Genomic DNA, 22,170 nt, shown 5'->3' with positions numbered 1-22,170 from the left:
AAACATTTTCCCAAACAGGGTATTCCTCAGAACCTGCAGGATAATTTGGAGTTTTATATTTATTTTCTCCTGGAACAGAAAGCAGGGAAGAAAACAGAAAAGATCTGACTCTTGAAAACTTTCTGGTAGCCAGACATTATGGTAGTTTGTTGAGCCTACCATCTGTAGAATACTAAATAGATATGATGTGCAGGTGTGTATCTTTTCTTCTTCCTTTCTTCCTTCTTTGCTCAGGGGATGTGAAGCTTTAAATCATGCTCTGACTCTCCCAGGACCTGGCTATAGTTTCAGAGATGCACACAGCAGGGAAGATTTGCCGTCACAACATTGTACAACAATGCATTCTAGTGCCATTAGGGAGCAAAAATTGTGGGGGCTGGGGAAAAAGTAGCAAGAGCTAGTTGGGAAAGAGCTGAGACCATTTGGGTAGGGCAAGTCTTATTGGATGAAGGCCAAATACTTTTCCCACCAGATCTGGGCAGGTATCAAAGGCTTTGTCTTCACAACTACAAATTAGATTAAAATACAAATTGTTCTGTGAGAGATGACATAGGGACTGCTTCATACAAGGTATAAATTACTGATAACAGATCCTAGGGAGAGCAGGTTTTAATGAAGTATAGGAGTTCTAGGTCACTGAAACATAGGAGAGGATGTGACTATGATAGTGTGAGAGAAATAGAAAGGGCTTCCTAGTTTATGGAGACACTGACTAATTCACAGTTTTGAATAATAAACAATTATCAGGTTTTTGCACTGGTGAGCTTTTCTTCATTTTTAAAAATTACAATTGTAAAGAATGTCAGGAGTTAGTGGGATAGGGGAGTGAAAAGGAGCGACAGTAATACGCAATTTAGCCTCTTAAGTTTCTGTCCAGTAATCTGGCATTTTGGAGAATTTCCTAAGTGTCATGTGAAATAAAGATTCCTCAAGTCAGGTATGAAGTCAATATGGTGTCTACTTCTATTGTGACATCCCAGGGTACTCTTAGACACACTACAAGCCCCGGAGAAAACAGGCAGACTTAGGGCTTGAATTCTCTATCTTTGTTGCTGACTATTTCTCTCCCTAATTCACCTCCCTCCTCCCCTAATTTCCTTGCTAAATTCCCACCAGGCCACCTTGCTTAGGCCCCATATAGTTCAAACCCAGATCTGTCCACCTGGCTTACCTCCTGGAGCTGAGCTTCCATGCTGTCTCGTGCACCCGGATGGCAGGGGACAAGGGGGTCCCATGGCCCTCCACTGTGCTGACCGTACTGGGGTAACCGGTGGGACAGGGGAAGCGGCCCAGGGCAGTGTTGTTGGCGTTGTTGATGTTGGCATTGGAACCAGAGGATGAGTAGCTGCTGGGAGTGAATGTGGAGTCCACCAGTTTCTCATGGGAGGGTGACTCTGTGTCGCCTTGGCTGTTACCCGCCTTGTTGATATGCAGTGGGCGCTGGGTGGTGAAGGTCTGGGGGAAGGAGCTTCGACCATCGCTTTGGTAGTAGGTGACATGATTGCCAAACAGGCCACCGGCCCTCTGTAAGCAAGACAGGGTAGGAGTTGGGGAGAAGATAATGTTCCCTCAAGTGTCTCCTCCCCCTCCTTTGGAGAAATATTCTTCAATCAGAATCCCAGGAGCAGAAACGCTTTGTTCCCATCAGCTACTTCTGGGATTGCATGTAGTAGAAGCTGAATTACATTATCACTGTTTAATTGACTGACTGCTCAACATGGTCACTCAAGAGCAAGAAGAACCTATCCTTTATGAAATAACTAGGAGAAATAAAAGGGACAGAATTAAAGGGACAGAAGTTAGAGGCTAACATCCCAATAATTCCAAAAGTTGTCAAGGGATTTAAAAAAAACAAAACAAAATGAAAAACTCTTTAAAGATGATAATGACTTTCAGGCCTGGATTTGAAAAGTATTTCTGGATGGTATGCCTGAATATCAATCAGGTTCTTGGTTGGATGCTGAGCTACTGATGGGGAATACAAATAAGATTTCAGGAGGAAAGAAACTAATAGATTCATATAGTTTTCCTCCAGTCTGGGAAGATCATAAAGACCAACAATCTGCAAGGTCACATTGTTCGGATACAATCTATCCTTCTCCCAGGAGAGAGTTAAAAGAAATTCAGTCAATATTCTTCCCTAATAATATTTTCTTATCTTGAATAAGATATATATTATTGTTTCATTTTTGTCTTTGAATCTCCAGAGACTGGCATAGTGCTTGAAACATAGTAAGTGCTTCTTAAATGCCTGCTGACTGACTGATTCCCCTGGGTGCATGAATGAGTGATTATTCACAAGTTGGCTACTATTCTGACACTAGGATGTATCAGAGCTTTGATAAGAGGGACTTTTCACTTTTATGTATTCTAAAGGCAGTGAAGTTATATGAAAGCTTTGGCAGCATGATCTCTAGCAGAGATGTTTCCCTAAGTCAACTTGCTTTTGATTGAAGAAAGAAGGGAAGAAAGGGAGTTGAAACAACAGGACATCAAAGCACTGTACAAAGAAGGTGGAATTTGCAGTCAAAGTAACTAGTTTTGAAATTCAGTTCTGCTGCTTCTTGTCTATGTGATCCTGGACAAGTCACTTGCATTGCCTGGATCTGAGTTTTCTCATATGTATAATGAAGGAGGTAGAATCAGTGACCTCTAAGATCTTTTCAAGCTTAAAATCCAAAAAGCTACTTATGAGCTGACAAGAATTGGGAGGAAGGAAAAGGGTAGAGGAAAAAAGAGACATGGAAAATGGTGATGATGAAATGAAAGTCTATTTAAACTGAAGAAGGGCTTCCCCTACATCTTAGTTCTTGCTAAAGCTCCAGGACTGAGGTTGTTGGGAATCAGCCCTGATGCAAATATGGTCAGAGAACTCTTCTCTTCTTATAGAGAGAGATCTCACTTGAAAGATCCAACTCCCCATTCCCAGAATAGGGCACATTCTTCCCAATCCAGGAGTTGGCTCTTTATTCTCTATTCCCTTTCACCAAAGGGATGCCTATAAGTGCAGGGTGTTGCTGCTGTTTTATGGGTTGGAGTCAGAGAGGGAGTAGAAGGTGAGTGAAATAGATGAGGAAAAGGAAAGGAAATAGAATGAGAAGAGTCCAACATATAGCCTACCCAGTTGATTGTTTTTCTCTGTCCACTTTAAAAAATTGGTGTATTAAAGAGTTGTGCTGGAGGGTGAGGTGTCCACTTACCCTAAAGATGTCATCTTCAGAGGCAGCAGAAACAGCTTCCTTCATAGCCTTGTCCAATTCCTCCTCGGCTGTCAGGTCCCCAGAGATGGCCCGTCGAATCTCTGGTCCAATATCATGCAGTGTACGAAGACCAGCCTAGAATACAGCCAAATGGTGTGAGGACCCCCATCTAGTTTACATCAAGGCAGCAGTATTACCTTGACCAAACTGAATCTACTGTTTCTCTGTTCAGCTGTGCACCTGTCTGCATAAGGCTATATCTGTCTATATCCTTTTTTTTTTTTACTCGTATTCTCACTGAAAGTAGTGCCCAGTACAAAGAGGGGATTGCACTGAGGTTAAATTATCTGTTCTGGACTGTAGTCCAGCTGCATAGACCTGTAGAGAGGAGAAAGCCCTCTTTCCCCAGGAATGTTTTGTCTAGTTAGTATGTTGACAGATTTTGGTTTCTATAGTGAGCTACCTATAAAAGTGACCCAGCAGAGAAATAGAGACAATCCACATCATCTTTGGGAGATCCCACACCCTAGGATGAGCATGGTTCCTTCCATTGTGTTCAGAGGATAAGAGTAAGGTAGCATGTAAAGAGTAAGGTGGAATTTTTTGACTAAAAGGAAGCTTTCAGAGGCTTCAGAAGTCCTTATTATCTTCATTCTATAGAGCTGATCTTGAACCTAAAGGCAACAGGATCATATTTAACAAATAAGAGTTAGGATGATGAGGAGGAGATGAGGTCCAGAGGATGTGTTAATTTTCTCTTTAGCACACAGGCTCTTAACTTCTGGATATATTTCATTTGGGATCCATGGGTAGATTTCAAGAGTCCTCAAATTTTAAATTTTATTAGCTTTTATCTAAAATGGAAGATTTCCTCCAATTATGAATTTAAAAAATATATTATTCTGAGAAGAGTCCATAGTCTTGTCTTTTCCTGACTGCCAGAAGGGTTTGTGGCACACAAAAAAGTAGAATCCTCATTCTAGTTTCTTACCTGTAGAGACAGTGCATTCCTTTGGGAGGGCTTGCCTACTAGCCCTTGCTCTTTGCGCTTCTTAAATTTTCGGAAATACTCTTGGATCAGGAAGGTGGCGTAGAACTTCCCAACAGTCACCTCATCATCTGAGAGGGTTGTTTTAGCATCAGGGGATGAGAAGAGGAAGCAAAGTCAGTGTGGACAACAAACAATGCAATTTCATGTTTGCCATCAATAGTTCCTGCTTAACTCTCATTAAGTTTCAAACTCCCAGAAAGCTCAAAGGGACCTCAGTGTAAGTCTCTCACTTTACATATGTTAAAACTGGGACTCAGGGAGTGAAGTGAATAGTCTAAGACAACACTTTGGGATTTCAATAAGGAAGTAGAAGGAAGGGAAAAGACAGGAGTCTAGACCTTGCTGCTTTTTCTCCTTCTGACAGTTTCTTAACTGGAAAGCCTGACCATTATACTGCAATTACTTTCTCCAAAATTACCAATTTTATCAAAATGATCAAAAATGAATTTATTAAGTACCAATTTATGTGCTAGGCTTTATGCTAGATGCTGGTGATACAATGATAAAATTGAAATGAATCCTGCCCCTCAATGAATTTATGGTACGTTCTGTTTGGGAGATGGTGGTGACAAATAAGTGAATAGCACACACACATATAAGTATAAATATAAATATATATATATATATACTATATATGTGCATATATGTATGCACCCTGTACCTATACATTTGCAATAATATTTATAATACTATATACACATGTACATATACATATGCATATATATTTATATATATATTTTATATATTTGCACATATGCATATATATTTATATATATAAATATATTTATATGTACATTTTGTATATATGTCCACGCATATATATATATATATATATATAAAACATCTATACATGAACCTACAAACACATATTATATGCATGTACTATGTATTTATATATTTATCTATATATTGCATAATGCTATATAGATTTTATATATATTTGCTTTTACATACACATATTACATGTATTATATAAGTATTTTACATATTACATTTCTATATATACACTACATGTGTATATGCATGTATACATATACATATAAACTATGTACATATAAATGTTTATACATTATATATACATGCATATATGTTTTATACACTATATATATGTTATATACCCACATACATTATATATGAACAATACTATATATGTGTAAGTATATATATACGATATGCTTATATATGTACATATGCAGAATAATTTATATGTGTATATGCATGTATTGCACAAATTATATATGCATATCACTATATGTGTATATATGTATATTTATGTATAGTATTTATAAGTATATATATTTATACTATATATAATATATATAGTAGATATGTATATATTCTTTAAATGTATACACACACACATATATATATACAAGATATATTTTATGCATATAATTTTGTATTTATATATATAAACATATGAAATACAAGTTATTTTTGAATGAAAAAACACTAGCAATTGGGGAAATCTGGTTAGTCCAGGTGGAAGGTAATAAGAGCTTGAGATAGGGTAGTGACTGACTGAATGGTAAGTAGACAGATGTGACATAATTGTTGAGGAAGAATCTACAAGAATTAGCAACTGATTAGATATGAGGTATAAGGGAGACGGAAGAGTTGATGTTGATTTTGAGGTTGCAAACCTGGGTGATTAGTAAAATGGTGTTGCCCTCAATTAAAATAAAGAATTTAGAAACAAAGAAGGATTTGGGGGTGGGGAATAATTAGTTTAGTTTTGAATGTATTGAGATGACTATGAAATATCTAGTTAAACATCTCTAATTGGTAATGTGGGATTGGATGTCAGAAGAGAGACTAGGACTGGATACATAGATCTCTTGTAGCACTCAAGGGTTATCTTCTGTGGAAAGCCAAGCCAGATATTTGTTGTTAGTACCCTTTTCATAAAAAATTATCACTTTTTTGCATATGTTTTATATTTATTTATTTGTGTATTTGTCATTTCCCCTACTACATGTAAAACCTCTTTAGGCAGGGATTGCTTAATTTTTGTATTTCCAATGTCTCGATGTGCCTGGAACATTATAGATGTTTGATAACTCTTAGTGGTGTATGAGTGAAATCCCTAGATCCCCCAAATCAGGCATAACATATTAATTGCTTATTTGAGGAATAAGGTTAGGCATCTGAGAACCTTGTGCTGTACTTCGTCTTTCCCTCCTATGGCCCAATTTACAGTCAGGCTTTTAAAAGAAAAACTGAAGGACCTTCCCTTCCCTAAAGAAGCCCATTCTCCAGAGACTAGAGAAGGGGGAGGGATTTTCAGGCTAAATCGTGTGACATCTGGATGACTTCTCCTGCTTCCCTACAAGCACAGCACTTAGATGTGCAAGTGATGGATGTTACCTTGGATCTGCTACAGATTCAAGGCAACACTATTCCCATTCACAAACAAGAAGAGCATTAAAAATTCCGCACAGGTTAGCTTAGGATAAAATAAGTATGTTCTGGACAAAATAATAATAATTGAAGGGACTTATCAGGGTCAAGCTTCTTTAGAAGATAAATAGAAGTTTATCAATTTTCTCTGGGAGAACAATTACTTTCAGGACTTTCATTAAAGTTCTATTGCCCCTGACTAGAATTTTGGTAAGAGGGGAATTTACTTGGCCTGCTCCATAGAGGGGTTGTAAGCCCTATATATAAAGTATCTGGAGAGACTTTTCCCTGATTCCCCAAGTCTGTCATATTCAAGACCATCCATTTAAGCACTTTCTTACTGGGGATCCAGAGAACACTAATGAAAAAATGGTGTTAAGGAAGAAAAATCATTGCAACCTCTGGTGGAGAGGAAGAAGGCCCTTAATGGAACACTTACCACCAGCTGGAGGGACCACTTGGTCTAGGAGCTTCATGCTAGTCCGTTTCCAGATCTTCTTTATAATTGCTCGCAACTCTTCATTGGCTTGTTCCAGGTTCCCTGAAAAAAGGATCAATAAAACACTGTCAGCCCCAGTGAAAGGCTCAACCAGAGGGTGACTTGTGGAATGAGTGCCACTGATTTCCATTGAAAATAGCTCTAGGAGGACTCTAACATGTCACACACACACACACACACACACACACACACACACACACACAATTGTTACTACTACTACTGCTGTTGCTGCTGTTACTTTTTGTTCAGTCATTTTTCAGTGATGTCCAACTCTTTAAGACCCCATTTGGGATTTTCTTGTCAGACATACGGTGTAGTTTGCCATATAGATGAGGAAACTAAGACAAATAGGATTAAGTGACTTGCCTTACAGCTAGTCTGTAACTGTAGTCTGAGACTGTATTTGAACTCAGGTCTTGCTGCCTCCAAGTGTGTCACTCTAATCAGGGTGCTACTTGGTTACCCTGCTTACCACTTTTAAGAAACATAATAGATCAGGAGAAAAAAGCACTGAGTTTAGAAGCAGAAGACTCAGTTTTAGTTTTAGCTCCAACATTTATTAGCTCTGTGACTAATTGAGTTACTTTACCTCTCTATGCCTTTACACTCCTATCTGTCAGGTGGGGATATCACTGTTCTATCCATGTCCATAGATTTTGTGAGGGAACTAATGTGTAAACTTTAAAGCTTTCCTTCAATTATGTAATTTTCTCTTCTTCATCTTTTCTTTTCTTTCCCTCCTGCCTGTATCTTTAGGCCAATGATGGAATTTATTAACTCCTTAGGTTACACTTATGAGTAAAGACATTTCTGACTGCTGTCTTACATGATAAGAACTGAAGGGAATTTTGTCAATGATTATTCACTCATTCAGGGAGGTACACTCTGTAATTCAGTGACATCATCTCCTTGCAGTTCTTTGCACTAGGCACTCCATTTCCTGATTCAAGGTATTTTCATTGGCTGTCCTCCATGCCTAAAATGCTCATCCTTTTCATCTCCATCTCCTGGCTTCCTTCAAGTCCCAGATGAAACCCTATCTTCTATTAAAATCTTTTTGTATTGTCTTTAATACTTGTATTTTCCCTGTTGATTATTTCCAATTTATTCTGTATATAGCTTCTTTGCACATAGTCATTTGCAATAGATTGTGAACTCTTTGAGAGCCCCCTAGCTCTTTTTTTTATACCCAGCATTTAGCATAGTCCCTGGCACATCATAGATATTTGACAAATGTGCATTGAGTCATTAGTAAAGACTCTAACTGGAAAAGCAGTTAATGGTACTCATTATATTGACTGTGAAAACAAAAATGGAGGGGACTAATTTTTCAAGACCATATTTCTCTAGAAGGCCAACTGGGGCTTGCTCAATCACTGTGTGAGAAAAATCCTTTGGGTTCTTCTTAGATTCCAGTGGACTATTTCACTACTTTCTGCAAACCAGGAGTAGATAGTCCATGTGTGGTATTATTTCTATATTTGAGAAATACTAAAAAGCTTCCCTATGGGAAGGAGATGACATTATCTAATAACAATAATTTGTCTTGTTCTTAAGTCATTATACTTATGTCTGACTCTTCTTGGCAAAGATACTGGAGTGTTTTTCCATTTCCTTTTCCCAAGTAACAATAGTAACAATATATATAGTGCTTTATACCAACCCTGAGACATAGATTGTGGCAGTTTATTATGACAAATGAGAAAACTGAAGGCTTGAAGATGGATTGCTCAGAGTCATATAATCAGTCAAGAATTATTCATAAATAATGTGTCAGGTTCTGATGATACAAATGCAAATATTAAACAATCTCTATCCTCATGGAGGACATATTTCATCAAATGAAGTGCCATTCAAGGGTCAGAGTCAGGAAGGCAGAGTGAAAGAAAACGTTTTTGCCTAGTTCATCTAGTACCCCTCCTTAACAATAACCCAGAAAACATGCCAGACCAAATTCTGATTGCAAAAACTAATAAAAAAAGTTGAATGAGTTATTTTTCTAACCCAGGGAAGTGTAGGAAGGCAGAAAGAGAGTTATTTGGATACAGGATACATGCTAACCAGGAGCATGGGTAGCAGAAATGGGGAGCATTCAAATACCTAGGGATGGTAAGGGGGCTGAGACTTCTGGAAAGAGATCCTAGAGAACCCCTGACATAGTGCTGAGGGCAGGAATGAATGCCATCTGCCCATTACCTAGTTCAAGATCACAGTTCTATGATGGAGAGGAATATTTCCAAGCAAGCAAAGCTCTCACTGTATACGAAATAAGGAATAAGTTTCAGAAACCTATGTATGGTTCTGAGCCCAAGAGCAGAACAAAGAGTCAGTTCTAAATTTTAGTCTTACACATAAACCTGCAAAGGAATTAAGCTTCTATTGGTTTAACAATGACTGTAAACAATAGAAATCTATTAAAATACAAACACATTCAATTCAACATAACCAAAGAATAGGTCAGTGAATTTCTTTGGTTCACACTACTTTGGAAGCACTGAAAAACTTTCAGGTTCCTTAGATTGAGTTGTAAAAGCATAAGCAGAATGTGCAGAAGGGAATAAAAAGACCTCCAGAAGTGAGAAGGAACGAGAAGGGGGCTGGAAGAATGAACAAAGAATCTGGCATAAAAAACTACTATGATAACAGGGAAGCTCAAGACATAATCATAGAAAAAAGACAATGACTTGTAAATATCTAAAGCAAATCCTCAAAAAAAATGCAAATTGGACACAACATCAAAAAAGATTTTTAGAAGAGTTAAAAAAAAGTTTTTAAAAAGTAAAAAAAAAAAATTAAATTCAAATGAGAGCTGTAGAGAAAAAAGCCAGGAAAAGAAATTATATCCAAGTAAATCATAAAAAGATAATTAATTTGGTTTTAAAAAAAAGATTTGTTGAAGAAAATGACTCTTTAAAAATTAAAATTGGCCAAATAGAAGCTAACAACCCTCTGAGGCATTGAGAAATAATAAAACAAAGCCAAAAGATTGAAAAAAATAGAAGAAAATGTGAAATATTTCACAAGAAAAACAAGTGACTTAGAAAACAAAGAAAGATGATTTAAAGGTCATTGGACTACCTAAAAGACAAGAACAAAAAAAAGGGCCTAGACACCATATTTCAAGAAATCTTTAAAAGAAAATTGCCCCCAAATGCTTAGAACTCAAAGCAAAGCAGAAACTAAAAAAAAAAAAAAAAAAAAAACCACCAGGCAACTTCTCACAGAAGGCCCCAAATAAAACTCCTAGGAATATTATTGCCAAAGATTCAGAATTTTCATATCAAGGAGAAAATACTTCAAGTAGCTAGAAACAAATAATTTAAATACATACCCACAGTCAGGATCACATGAAATTTAGTATCCATGATTATAAAGGAATGGAAGCCTTGAAAGATACTCTTCCAGAATGCAAGAAATTTTAAGACTGAAACTAAGAATAATTTACTCAGCAAAACTAAGTATAATTCTATAAGGGAAAAATAGATATTTAACATAATAGAGGACTTTTAAGCATTCCTGATGAAAAGACCAGAACTAAGTAGAAAACATGACATTTAAACACAAGGCTCAAGAAAAGTATAAAAAGACAACTACAAGTGGGACTAAATAGCACAGATTTGTATGAATTGATGCAAAGTGAAGTGAATAGAGCAGAGTAATAGCAATACAAAATATTTGGGAGTCTACATGCCAAGATACACATAGAAGCTATATGAATGTAATTGTATATTCATGGATGTATAAATATAAATGTTTTTCACACAAATAAAGATAGGTTGAAATAATTGGAGAAATAATAATTGCTCATTGGTGGACCAAATCAACATAATAAAATAAAAATATTATTTAAATTTATTTATTCAATGCCATACCAATCAAAGTACTAAAATTACTTTTTCAGAGCAAGAAAAACATAACAAAATTTATCTGAAGAAACAAAATGTCAAGAAAATCAATGGAAAAAATGGGAAGGAATGGGTCCTAGCAAAATTAAATTTCAAACTGTACTATAAAGATGTAATTATCAAAACAATTTAGTCTTGGATAAGAAAATAGAATGACTGATCAGGGGAACAGAGTAGGCCCATATCTACAGAAGTAAAGCACAGTAACTTAGTGTTTGATAAACTTAAAGATTACCTACTTTCTGGAACAAGTCCTCACTATCTGACAAAAACTGCTGAAAAAACTGGAATGTAGTTTGGCAGAAACTTTATGTAGATCAGCATTTCATACGGTATAGCAAGATGAGCTTAGATTTGGTATATGATTTAGCTATGAAGGATACAAGCAAATTAATGGAGCATGAAGAAATTTCCTGTTAGATTAATGGACAGGGAAGTGTTAATGAATAAACAAGAGATAGAAAGATTCACAAGAGGTTGTAATTTCTGGGCTTGCTTTCTGGAGGACCTCAGGATCATCCCGACTCCTTGGTCTTTAGGTGGAGAAGTGAAGGGGAAGGCAGGAGAGCTACCACGTGACTGTCAAAGATGGAGTCAAAGATGAAGTTTGGAGCTTGAAGTCTTCTCTGTGTCTGTAGCTGAGAGTTGTGGCTGAGAGAGAGCCTTCTGTGTCTGAGACTCGCTTAAACACCTCAGTAAGGTTACATCACTACAACACACTGAGCATATGCTACCATCACCATACCATCAACCAACACAGTTTACATCACCATAAGCACCATGATGTCTTAGATTCAAGTATACCTCTTCAGAGTTCCAGCCCTCTAAAGGAGATATAATGGATAAATTTATTTACATAAAGGAAAATTTTGTTTGTAAAAACTTATTTTGTAAAAACAAAAACCAATTAAAATTAGAAAAAAGTAGAAACGGGGTGGGGGAAATCTTGGCATTTATCTGATAAAGGTTTCACTTCTAAAATATATAGACAAAAGGCCAAAGGAATAAACATGTAGTTTTTAAAGGAAAAACCTGAAGCTATCAATCACCATATGAAAAAATGCCCTAAATTGCTAAAAATTAGAAAAATGAAAATTAAAATAACTCTGAAGTACCACTTCTCACTCAACAGATTGCTAAGATGACAAAAAAAGAAAGAAAATGACAAATACTGATGGGATGTGGGAAAATAGATATACTAATGCAGTGTTGATGGAGATGTGAATTAGTTCTGGAAAGCAATTTGGAACTGTGTCCCTAAAGCAATTAATAGCGTCTGAGAGAGTAACATTGCTACTAAGTCTATACCCCAAAGAGAACCAAGAAAGAGGAAAAGGGGGATAGCTAGGTGGTGCAGTAGATAGAGCACCAGCCCTGAAGTCAGGAGGACCTGAGTTTCAAATCTGGTCTCAGACACTTAATACTTCCTAACTGGGTGACCTTGGGCAAGTCACTTAATCCCAATTGCCTCAGCCAAAAAAAAAAGAGGAAAAAAATCCATTAGCACAAAAATATTTATAACAGCTTTTTTTTTTTATTTTGTAGTGACAAAGAAATGTAATCTGAGGGGATGCCTATCATTTGGGGAATAGCTGAATAAGTTATGGTATATGATTGAAATATAATACTATTATGCTATAAGAAATGATGAAGGGGATGGTTTCAGAATAATCTGGGAAGACTTGCATTAACAAAGAACAATCATTAATAGCTTAAATATCAACTTGGCAAGAACGCCTTGGTAGAGGGTCCCAGAAATTGGGATTTCTATCAATGACTTATCTGATTATTTTTTCTTATTTAATCATTCCCTATGCCTTATTGTAATGTGCTGTTGTCTCTAGAAGCTGCCGATCGCTCTCTGGGAGATCTGCTGTGCTAACTCAAATCTCTCGGACAGATTCTTCTTCCTGTAGAGAGCCCTTGTCTCCAGACAGTTGCCATCAACTCTGGTCCAGAGAAGTGATTTCCCTTCCTGCAGAGAGCTGCCTCAAGTCTGGTCTAGAGCAGAGACTCCCTTTTCCTCCAGAGCTGCCCTCTTTTATCCTCCCAGAGAATGGGCGTGGGATAATGCAAGGGCTTCTGGGAAAAATTACTTCAACCAATGAACTTGCTCCTCCTAAGAATGCAAGCTCTTCCCCAGGAATTCACAAGTCAAACTCCCAGGAAAGGCCGGAACTAGAAAATTGTTAAGTACCGACTTAGCACTTAGTAAAAACCTAATATCTCATTATCTCATTAGCACTTAGTAAGAACCTAACACCTTATGACCTTTGATTCTGTTCTTTGTCAGACCTTTTCCATTCACAACCATACCCTCAGTCCATGTGATGCCCTCCTTTCCCTCTCGGCCCCCTGGTCTGCTCTGGTGAGAGATACAGTTCTCAGGAATTACAGATACTGATTTCCCCTCTAAGGATGTAAACAGTTTAACCTTTAAATAATATCTTTTCCCCCTTGTTTACCATTCTATGCTTCTCTTGAGATCTGTATTTGTAGATTAAATTTTCTGTTTAATTCTGATTTTTTCAATAGAAAGTATTGAAAGTCTCTTACTGCACTGAAGATCCATCAACTGCCCAGAAAAATGATGCTGAGTCTCACAGGGTAGTTAATACTTGGTTGTTATGCTAGCCCCATTGCCTTTTGGAATATGGTATTCCAGGCCCTTTCTTGTAGAAGCTGCCAGATTTTGGGTAATCTTGATTATGGTTCCTTGATACTTGAATTGTTTTTGTCTGAAAGCTTGCAGTATTTTTTTTTTCTTGAGATTGTAATTCTGGAGTTTTGCAACAATGTTCCTTGATGTTTTCCTTGTGGGATCTCTTCAAAGGTGATCAATGGATACTTTCAATGAATATTGAATATTGGGGCAGTATTCCTTAATGATCTCTCTTGAAGAATGCTATCCAGGCTCTTTTTTTGGTCATGTCTTTCAGGTAGGCCAATAATTTTTAAATTGTCCCCTTTGGATCTATTTTCCAGGTCAGCTGGTTTTCTAATGAGATATCTCATATTTTCTTCCATTTTTTTCATTCTTTTTTTAGTTTGATTGATTCTTGCTGTCTCATAGAGTCATTAGCTTCCATTTGTCCCATTTAAGTTTTTAATATGTGATTTTCTTCAGTTAGCTTTTGTATCTCTTTTTCCATTTGGTTAACTCTCCCTTTGTTAAGGTTAAATTCAATGGATTTTTTTTTTTTTTTTGCATTGGGCCAACTATATTTTTTAAAGAGTTATTTTCTTCAGTCAATTTTTCCCTTCCTTTTCCAAGCTGTTGACTCTCTCATGCATACCTCTCATTTCTTTTCTTATTTTTTCTTCTACTTTTCTTATTTGCTTTTTAAAGTTTTTTTAAGAGCATTTCCAAGAAGCCTCTTTAGTCTTGAAAGCAATTAATATCACTTTGAGATTTCTTCTGTGGACATTTTTTCCTTATCTGAGTTGATGTTTTGGTCTTCCTGGTCACCATAGTAGTAGCTTTCTATGGTCGAAGTTCTTTTCTGTTTCTTGCTCATTTTCTTTTCTTTTGGTATTTTCCTTTTTTTTTTTTTTTACTTTTATGGTTGAGCTCTGCTCCTACGGTAAAGGGAGTGTTGTCCCAAACTTCCTGTGCAGCTCTGAGACTGAGCTTTGAGCACGGGGATCCCTTGTGTTTGTTGGGGATAGCTTTGCTTGTTTTTTCAGGAAAACACCTAGTTTCCCAGACTTTGCCCTTTTAGCTGGGACTGGAAGCTGCTGATTTTCTCCTCCTTTGAATCAGGACTGAGAGTCTTAGTTGCTGATTAAGACCCTCTTACCAGCTTTTCCAGTGTCTGTCTGTGCTGAGCTGAACACCTTTTTCATCCTAGTGAGACTGACCTTTCTTAAAGTTTTTCCCATTCTATCTTGAGTTGGAGAGTGATTTCATCCCATCAGATTCTGTTCAGAGGCTTAGTTTCATGTGACTTTTGAGGGAAACAGAGAGCTTGAGCAGCTTCCAGGCTTTACTCTGCCATCTTGCTCCACCCTTTGAAGTCTCTGTTCTTTGTCTTCCATATTTCTTTCATTCCTCAGTTCTTTTTTCAGGTCATCACCTCTAGGAAGACTAGCTAGATTCGCCTCCCTTGCCTCCCTCCATCCTCAGGTGAACCAACTCACAATCACATTATCCTTTATCACAGAGTCACTTGTCCCTTTGTCCTATTATTGATGACTCTTTTATCAGAACCTAACTCTGAATTATTCCTACTATCTGTCTTCCTCAATCCTATTCATGAGGTATTGAACAAAGTTGGAAGAAATTATAAAATGTGCTGATTGGTCACACTACAAATTTATGTTATCTAATCTTAACTGAGCTCTCACTGCAACAAGGCAGATGTTTTATTCCTCCATAATTTGACTTGTTATCCAAATCTCCAAGCAGCTGGTTCAAACTGTTGCATATCTCTTGAACTCCACCATAACACTCCCCCAACCTTCTCAGCTAAGGACTTTACCTTATATTTCATTGAAAAAAATTATTATTATTTAGTCAAATCTCTCATCTCTTCCCTCCTCATTTCATGTCATTCAAATCTATTCAGGTTATACCAATGATCCAGGAGAATCTAGTCCAAATACCTTTTTAAATTTTAATATCAGATGAAGACTTGGTCCTTCTCCTTTTTAAGGCCAAACTCTTGGCATACACCTTTGATCTTATTCCTACCCAACTTCTCCAGCAAATTTCTTCTACTCTCTCATTTTCAGTCTCTCCTTATTTACTAATTTTTCTATTGCTCCTATAATATTTCCCTTTCCACATCCTTAAAAAAATTTCACTTAAAAAATAGCCTGATCATCTCTATTGGCTATCATTCTATATCTATCTTCTCCTCCACAATTAAATTTCTTGTGAAAAATCAATGTCTCTATTTCCTCTTTTTTTTTTTTTTTTTTTTTTTTTTTTTTGCTGAGGCAATTGGGGTTAAGTGACTTGCCCAAGGTCACACAGCTAGGAAGTGTTAAGTGCCTGAGACCAGATTTGAACTCAAGTCCTTCTGATTTCAGGGCTGTGTTCTATCCACTGTGCCTGTTACTTTCTTTTAAACCTTCTATGATCTGGCTACTAATGTTACCATTCAACTGAAACTTCTCTGTCCAAATTTAGCAAGGATCTTTAATCACCATATCTAACAATCTTTTTGTTTGTTTAATCTTGACCCTTCTTGAGCTTTGAATAGTATATGATCTGAATTAATCCCCATGTCTTGTAGACGCTCTTCTTGGTAGGTTTTCTTCACACTGCTCTTTCCTGGTTCTATCTTATATCTCTACTTCAAACCATTCTCCCCTTGGCTACTAAAGTGATTTTTAAAAAAGAGTATAGGTCTGACTATGTCATTCTCCTGCTCAATGAGCTTCAGTGGCTTCATATTACTTATTGGACCAAGTGTAAACACCTTTGTTTGGCATTTAGAGCTCTTTCTAATTCACTCTCTTTCTACCTTTCCAGTCTCCATTAATCTCCACATACTGTACAACCCAACTACTTGCAATTCCTTGAACATGATATTTTTCTCATTCTCCATGTTGTGTACTGGTTGTACCCCACTCCTGGAGTGGTATTTTTTTTTTTTACAGTTTTCTTGTCTTTCTTCAATACTTAGCAAAAAAATTCATCTTCTATTATAGACTTGTCCTGGTTTCTTCAGCTGCCAAATTACTTTTTTTTTTAAATCACTTTCAATCAACTTTGTATATGCCTATTTACATCTTGTTTCCCACATTAGAATAGATGCTTCTTGATAGCAGGGACTTTTTTTTTTTTTTGGATTATATTTATTCTTTCTTTCTTTTTGGGGGTGGAGGGTTGGGCTTGGTCTTTCTTTGTAACTACATTATTTCAATATATTTAAATTTGCTAATGACTCTCCTCATTCCAATCAGCTAGCTGTCCTTTCACTGAAATCTAAATCTGAATATCTGATGGGTACATCACCTCAATAGAGTCTCTTAGAGACTATAAACTTTTCAGCCACTAATTTTAGCCAGAACTCTTAGAGAAAATTTACAGGCATTGGTAGAAACTTACCTTCAGGCACAGTTATCTGTTCTCCAAACTCTCATGCTATCCACTTCCAAGGAAAAGTTGGTCTCAGCTGCACTACTGCAATTTCACTTGTTCTTTAAGTCCTTCTTAATGAGGACAATGAGATAGTGATCTTTCTCTGCCATGAGAGGCCAGAGATCAGCCATATAATATTGTTCAAGATCTTAAATAACCAATAATTACCTATGACTTTTGGAACTGCAATGATGACATAACATTAGCCATTGTGTCGAATAAATAAGCATTTATTTAACACTTCATACATGTCAGGCACTATGCTAAATGTTAGAAATGTGAGTACAAAAACCAAGATAGTCTCTCTCTTCTCTTAAGGGCTTATGTCCTACCATCTATGTTTAGGCCAAGTATGCAAAGACCATACAATAGGCTTATCTGCCAACTTCCTTCTGGGAATTAGTAAAATTAGAAATCACAACATACTTGCTTTCATCTAATGGGATATTGTGTTATCTTGGTGCTGATAGAATGCATTTTGTTTTTAGACCTTATAGATTCTCTAGGTTTTAAAAAATTTATTTGGCAAAATAGACTTTCTGTTCCTTGACTTTTAGATTTACAATATTTGGGAGATTCTGTGGCACAAATTCAGCCTGGCTTTTTAGTATATGTATTCTATTAATATTATGTCCTTTCAACTTGAATTCTACTTCTTTAATCTTAGTCATGGATAGAATTTCCTTCATTCCACTCCTCGTCTCACTTTGAGGACTGGTTAACTTCCCATGCCCAGGTGAAAGGTTTGCTTTTTCTGGACCTCTATCTAGCTTCTCTGAGGATTTAGTACTGGTTTCTGGATACTTAGTCAACTTTACAAGAATAAGAGTTATTCTCCAATTGACAAATGATCAAAAGATATGAATAGAAAAGATATGAATTTTCAGAGGAAAAATAAGCTGTCAATAACCTTATAAAATATAATGAAAATTAAAATAATTCTGGGTCACTACTTTTCGTCCATCAGATTTGCTAAGATAACAAAAAAGGACACTGACAAATACCGGAGGGAGTATGGGAAAAAAGATATACTACTATCAACAATGCAGTGTTGATAGAAATGTGAATTAGTTCAACCATTCTGGAAAGCAGTTTGGAACTGTGGCCCCGAAGCACTATTCTTCTGTTCTTCCTGGTTTGATCTTCCTTCATGGCATACTTCTGGAATATACTTGTTTTGGGCTTGATTTCTGTTTCTCTCAGCTCTTGGTTTGCTCTTTGTGACTCTCACTGACATCTCTCATTCATCTAGCCATTTTCTAGTATCTTCATTCAGCTCTTGTCCAACTATTTATTCCCTTGCCTCTTGGCATACTAATTATTGTTGTTGTTGTTGCTGTTTGTTCTCCCTACTTCAAGAGGACCATGACATTAGAGAGGTGATGACATGGCATGCAAGTGAATTGGATTTGAGGGAGGGAAGGCTGTGCAAAGTCACCTGCCTCATTTTTCCCTCCAGAGCCATCTGGGTCCAGTGGCAAGATATAGATCAAAGTGATTGGAGATGGCCCTGGAAGAAATAAGAGACTTTGAAGGCCTTTTTAAGCTAAAGTCTTCAACAGGTCTCAGTTTGACTTCCATTCAGTGATCAAGACTAGGTAGCAATTGAGGCAAAGAATTTCCTCTTTCACATAGCCAAAAAATCTAAGTAAGTAAGTCAATAAATTTATAAATCTAGGAGAGAAAGACTCTCAGAGTTTCTGGCCAAAGCAGAAATGACTGCTATTTGCATTCACTCTGAGTCAATTGGGACTGAAACAATGACCAAATGGGACTTGACTTAGGACCTATTGGAGGCCAGTGAGAATCAGACTGGTTTTGCTTTAAGGCATGGTCCTTAAGAAAGAAATTAGTTGGTAAATCCAAAAATATTTTGAGAGGGTTCAGAGGTGCAAAAAAAAAAAAAAAAAGAAAGAAAGAAAAGAAAAGAAAAGAAAATTCTTTAAAGAGTAAACGTAAGGGTATGATACCCTATCTGGACATAAGGAGGAAAAGGAAGGAAGGAAGGAAAGAAGGAAAGAAAGAAGGAAGGAAGGAAGGAAGTAGGAAGGAAAAAAGGAAGGGAGGGAGGGAAGGAAGGAAGGAGGGGAAGAAGGGAGGGAGGGAGGAAAGGAAAGAGGAAAGAAGGAAAGGAAAGAGGAAGGAAGGGAGGGAAAGGGGGAGTAAGGGAGGGAGGAAGAAGTCTTCTACCTGATCAATTCCAGTTTATGGCTTTACTCACAGAAGTTGTTGTTGTCCTTCATTCTTGAAGAGGACCATGACATTAGGGATGTGATGCCATGATATACAAATAAATTGGATTAGGTTCCAATACTTGGAGGAAGTTGGTCTTGATGTCATCTAAGTTCCTTTCCAGCTCTTTGAAAATCAGAGGAGGTTTTACTGACATAGTTAAAAAGCAGGGAAGGACTTGGAGGTCATTTGTACAACCACTTCATTTTAAAGATGAGGAAATTGAAGTTCAGACAGGCTAAAAAATTGTTTATGGTCACAGAATCAGCTAATGGCAGAACAGAACTGGAACTCAGGTCTTCTGGCTCCAGGTCCCCTCTTTTTCCTTTAAACCCTATGGTTGTTCTGTCACTAGTGGTTGGATAAGCTGTGCTGTGCTTTAACTAGTAGATGCTTGAAGATACAAGATTTCTTATTTTTTTTAAACACACTTTATATGATGTCTAGCATGTAGTGAGTGATCATCAAAGGCTTAATGACAATGATAGCATGGTGGTGTGACGTCCCAGGTATCACACCTGCCTAGCCTGTGCACAGCTTGCTATATTCCAAGCTGTACTTTCCCAGGCATTCTTGCTTGCTTAATCTGCACTCAGTCTGCAGTAACTCATGTCATTTTGACCTGGCACTAAGGCCCCACTTCAGTTTGCTCATTGGTTAGTGGAGGCCTGGAAGCTTTGGGAGTAGATATGCTTGAGGAGGATGGGAATGGATTTGCAGGAGCAATAAGCCACCTGCCAGGATAGGAGGAGAGACAGTTTGTCTGAGAATGCTAAAATTTCTCCTTGAACCCATCTTTCACATAGTCCCTTCATATACTGACTGATTTGTCTATTTTCTATTTTCATTAGTGTTTCCTTAGCAATATTGTGGTTAGAAAGCATTTAAGGGTACTTAACGATAATAAAGATCTTCTTCATATGATTCTTCACTTGGAAAACCGCCGGTATCTATTTGTATTTTCTTTGCTTTTCGTGATCTCTGTGAGAGCCAGAGCAGCTGGCCTGATTTCTCGCATTTCCACGGATTGTGCATTCCACTTGGGATGTTACAATTCCTCCCAAGCCATTTATTCACTTTGATATTCCTTTCTACCAAAGGTTCTTTTGTTTTCTAGGATAATTCAACATTAGCTGGTGCATGTGTTTGTACATCTCCTTTTATATTGCTTTGGAGCATACATCATCTCCAAGACCCTCCCCTGTAGAGTACCAGAACCATTTCTGGACTTTGTTATAAGGTCCAGAGTTTGAAAGTAATCAGGTTTTAGTGTTGGGGTGGGGAACAAGAAGAGTCTTCTGATAATCAGAAAAGTGTGAAACTATGAATCTGGATGCCAGATTCATCCTGTCTCTAAGATACATTTGTTGCTCATATACAACGAGGAGATGGGCTAAATCTTTCAAGATGCACATTAAACTAATTTGAGTGTGATGGGTGGGGCAAGAGGTATATTCCTTTATATTCTAGAATAAACAAGGTATTCAAGCTGCATTTTACAACTACATCTGTATAGGGTAAGAAAACTCAGTAAAACAATGATTATGTGATTTAGAAGTAACTTGGATAAGAATGCACACCAATCTCAGTACAATTTCTTTGATATTTAGAGATTTATACCTATGCATTAGAGATTTATATCTATGGAATCAGGCTATTTCTGTTTGTGTTTCTCCTCCCTCTGGGAGAAGTCAAGGTGACAAGACTGCCTTACCTTCTGTTTTGATCCTCAAGGCTGTCCTGACCAAAGCAAATAAGGTAGCATTGAACATTACAGTCCCATCACTGTTCAGAGGCATGTTCATGGACACCAGACGCTGTGGGAAAAGGGAAAGACTAAAGCCTTTAGTTTCATTTTCTTCCCCCTGCTCTTCAAGATCTGTTTCTGAGGTTCTTTTTCTCTTTCCCGATTTACCACACCTGATGCTGCCCACATTGAACTGTTTGAGATAGATAGTTGTCAAAAGACTCACTGAGCTATTGTGACACAGTTATGGAGCATTATAGAGCTTGCTGAATTTATTTAGAATCTTAATAAGCTCCTTAAAACCGGAGATTGTATCCTTTTTTACCTTTGTATCTCCAGGATACAGCATGGCATCCAGCACACAGTAGGTATTTAATGTTTGCAGGATCAGATTGAATTGGTACCCAGATATAGTCTTTTGTGTCCATTCAATTTGTCTTATCCAAGAGTGCATAATATTTATATTATATTATATCTCCTCCATCATCCCATAGTTTTCTTCCAGTTGGCCATTACTCAGCTAATGAGAAACTCTTTAGCTAATGAGTACCTTAACCAAAAGGCAGTAGTAGGAAAGGAAGAAGAAAAGAAACTCAAATGAGTCTTTCTAGCTTCTGGGGACTGTCCCATTAGTCATGGGGTTGCCACTGTTTAATGGCCCTATCCAAGAAGGGGATGTAGGGAATGGAAACCAAAAACCTGAGAAGAAACTCAAAAGTGTTCTTAAGCCTATGCAGGTTTAAAGAACATGAATGATATTCATAGAGATGGAATGAAAGAGCTTAAGCTTTCATGGAGGCATAAAGATAAACTAAATGACCTTTGCCTGCTTCTTTAAGCTTAAAGGTCACATGACTAGGGTTGGACAGTTAACATCCTCAGTTAAGAGGAAAGGAAAGAACCTAATTAGGAAATGCTGTTCCCAACAGACCACATATCTCCAGAAGCCATCAAAAAGAGCTTAGGCATCCTATTCTGGGGAGTATGTCTGGACTCTCAAATGAAGTCTCATCAAGGTAGTTCTCTCTCGTTGGTCTCAAATTGA

The 22,170-nt window shown here is 37.2% G+C and overlaps 1 protein-coding gene across 1 annotated transcript in view; it reads right to left on the bottom strand.

The window, feature by feature from the left end:
- The window catches only part of CACNA1C (calcium voltage-gated channel subunit alpha1 C), a 799,944-nt gene that overhangs the window by 18,778 nt on the left and 758,996 nt on the right, over positions 1-22,170 (bottom strand). Inside the window, 5 exon segments of the mRNA XM_074269400.1 lie at positions 1,172-1,524; positions 3,201-3,335; positions 4,192-4,319; positions 7,091-7,192; positions 21,093-21,195. Coding sequence (XP_074125501.1) covers positions 1,172-1,524; positions 3,201-3,335; positions 4,192-4,319; positions 7,091-7,192; positions 21,093-21,195 — 821 coding nt within the window.

Source organism: Sminthopsis crassicaudata, chromosome 5 (genome assembly GCF_048593235.1).
Source record: "Sminthopsis crassicaudata isolate SCR6 chromosome 5, ASM4859323v1, whole genome shotgun sequence".
Lineage (NCBI taxonomy): Eukaryota > Metazoa > Chordata > Mammalia > Dasyuromorphia > Dasyuridae > Sminthopsis > Sminthopsis crassicaudata.
This window is presented reverse-complemented; position numbering and strand designations above follow the sequence as displayed.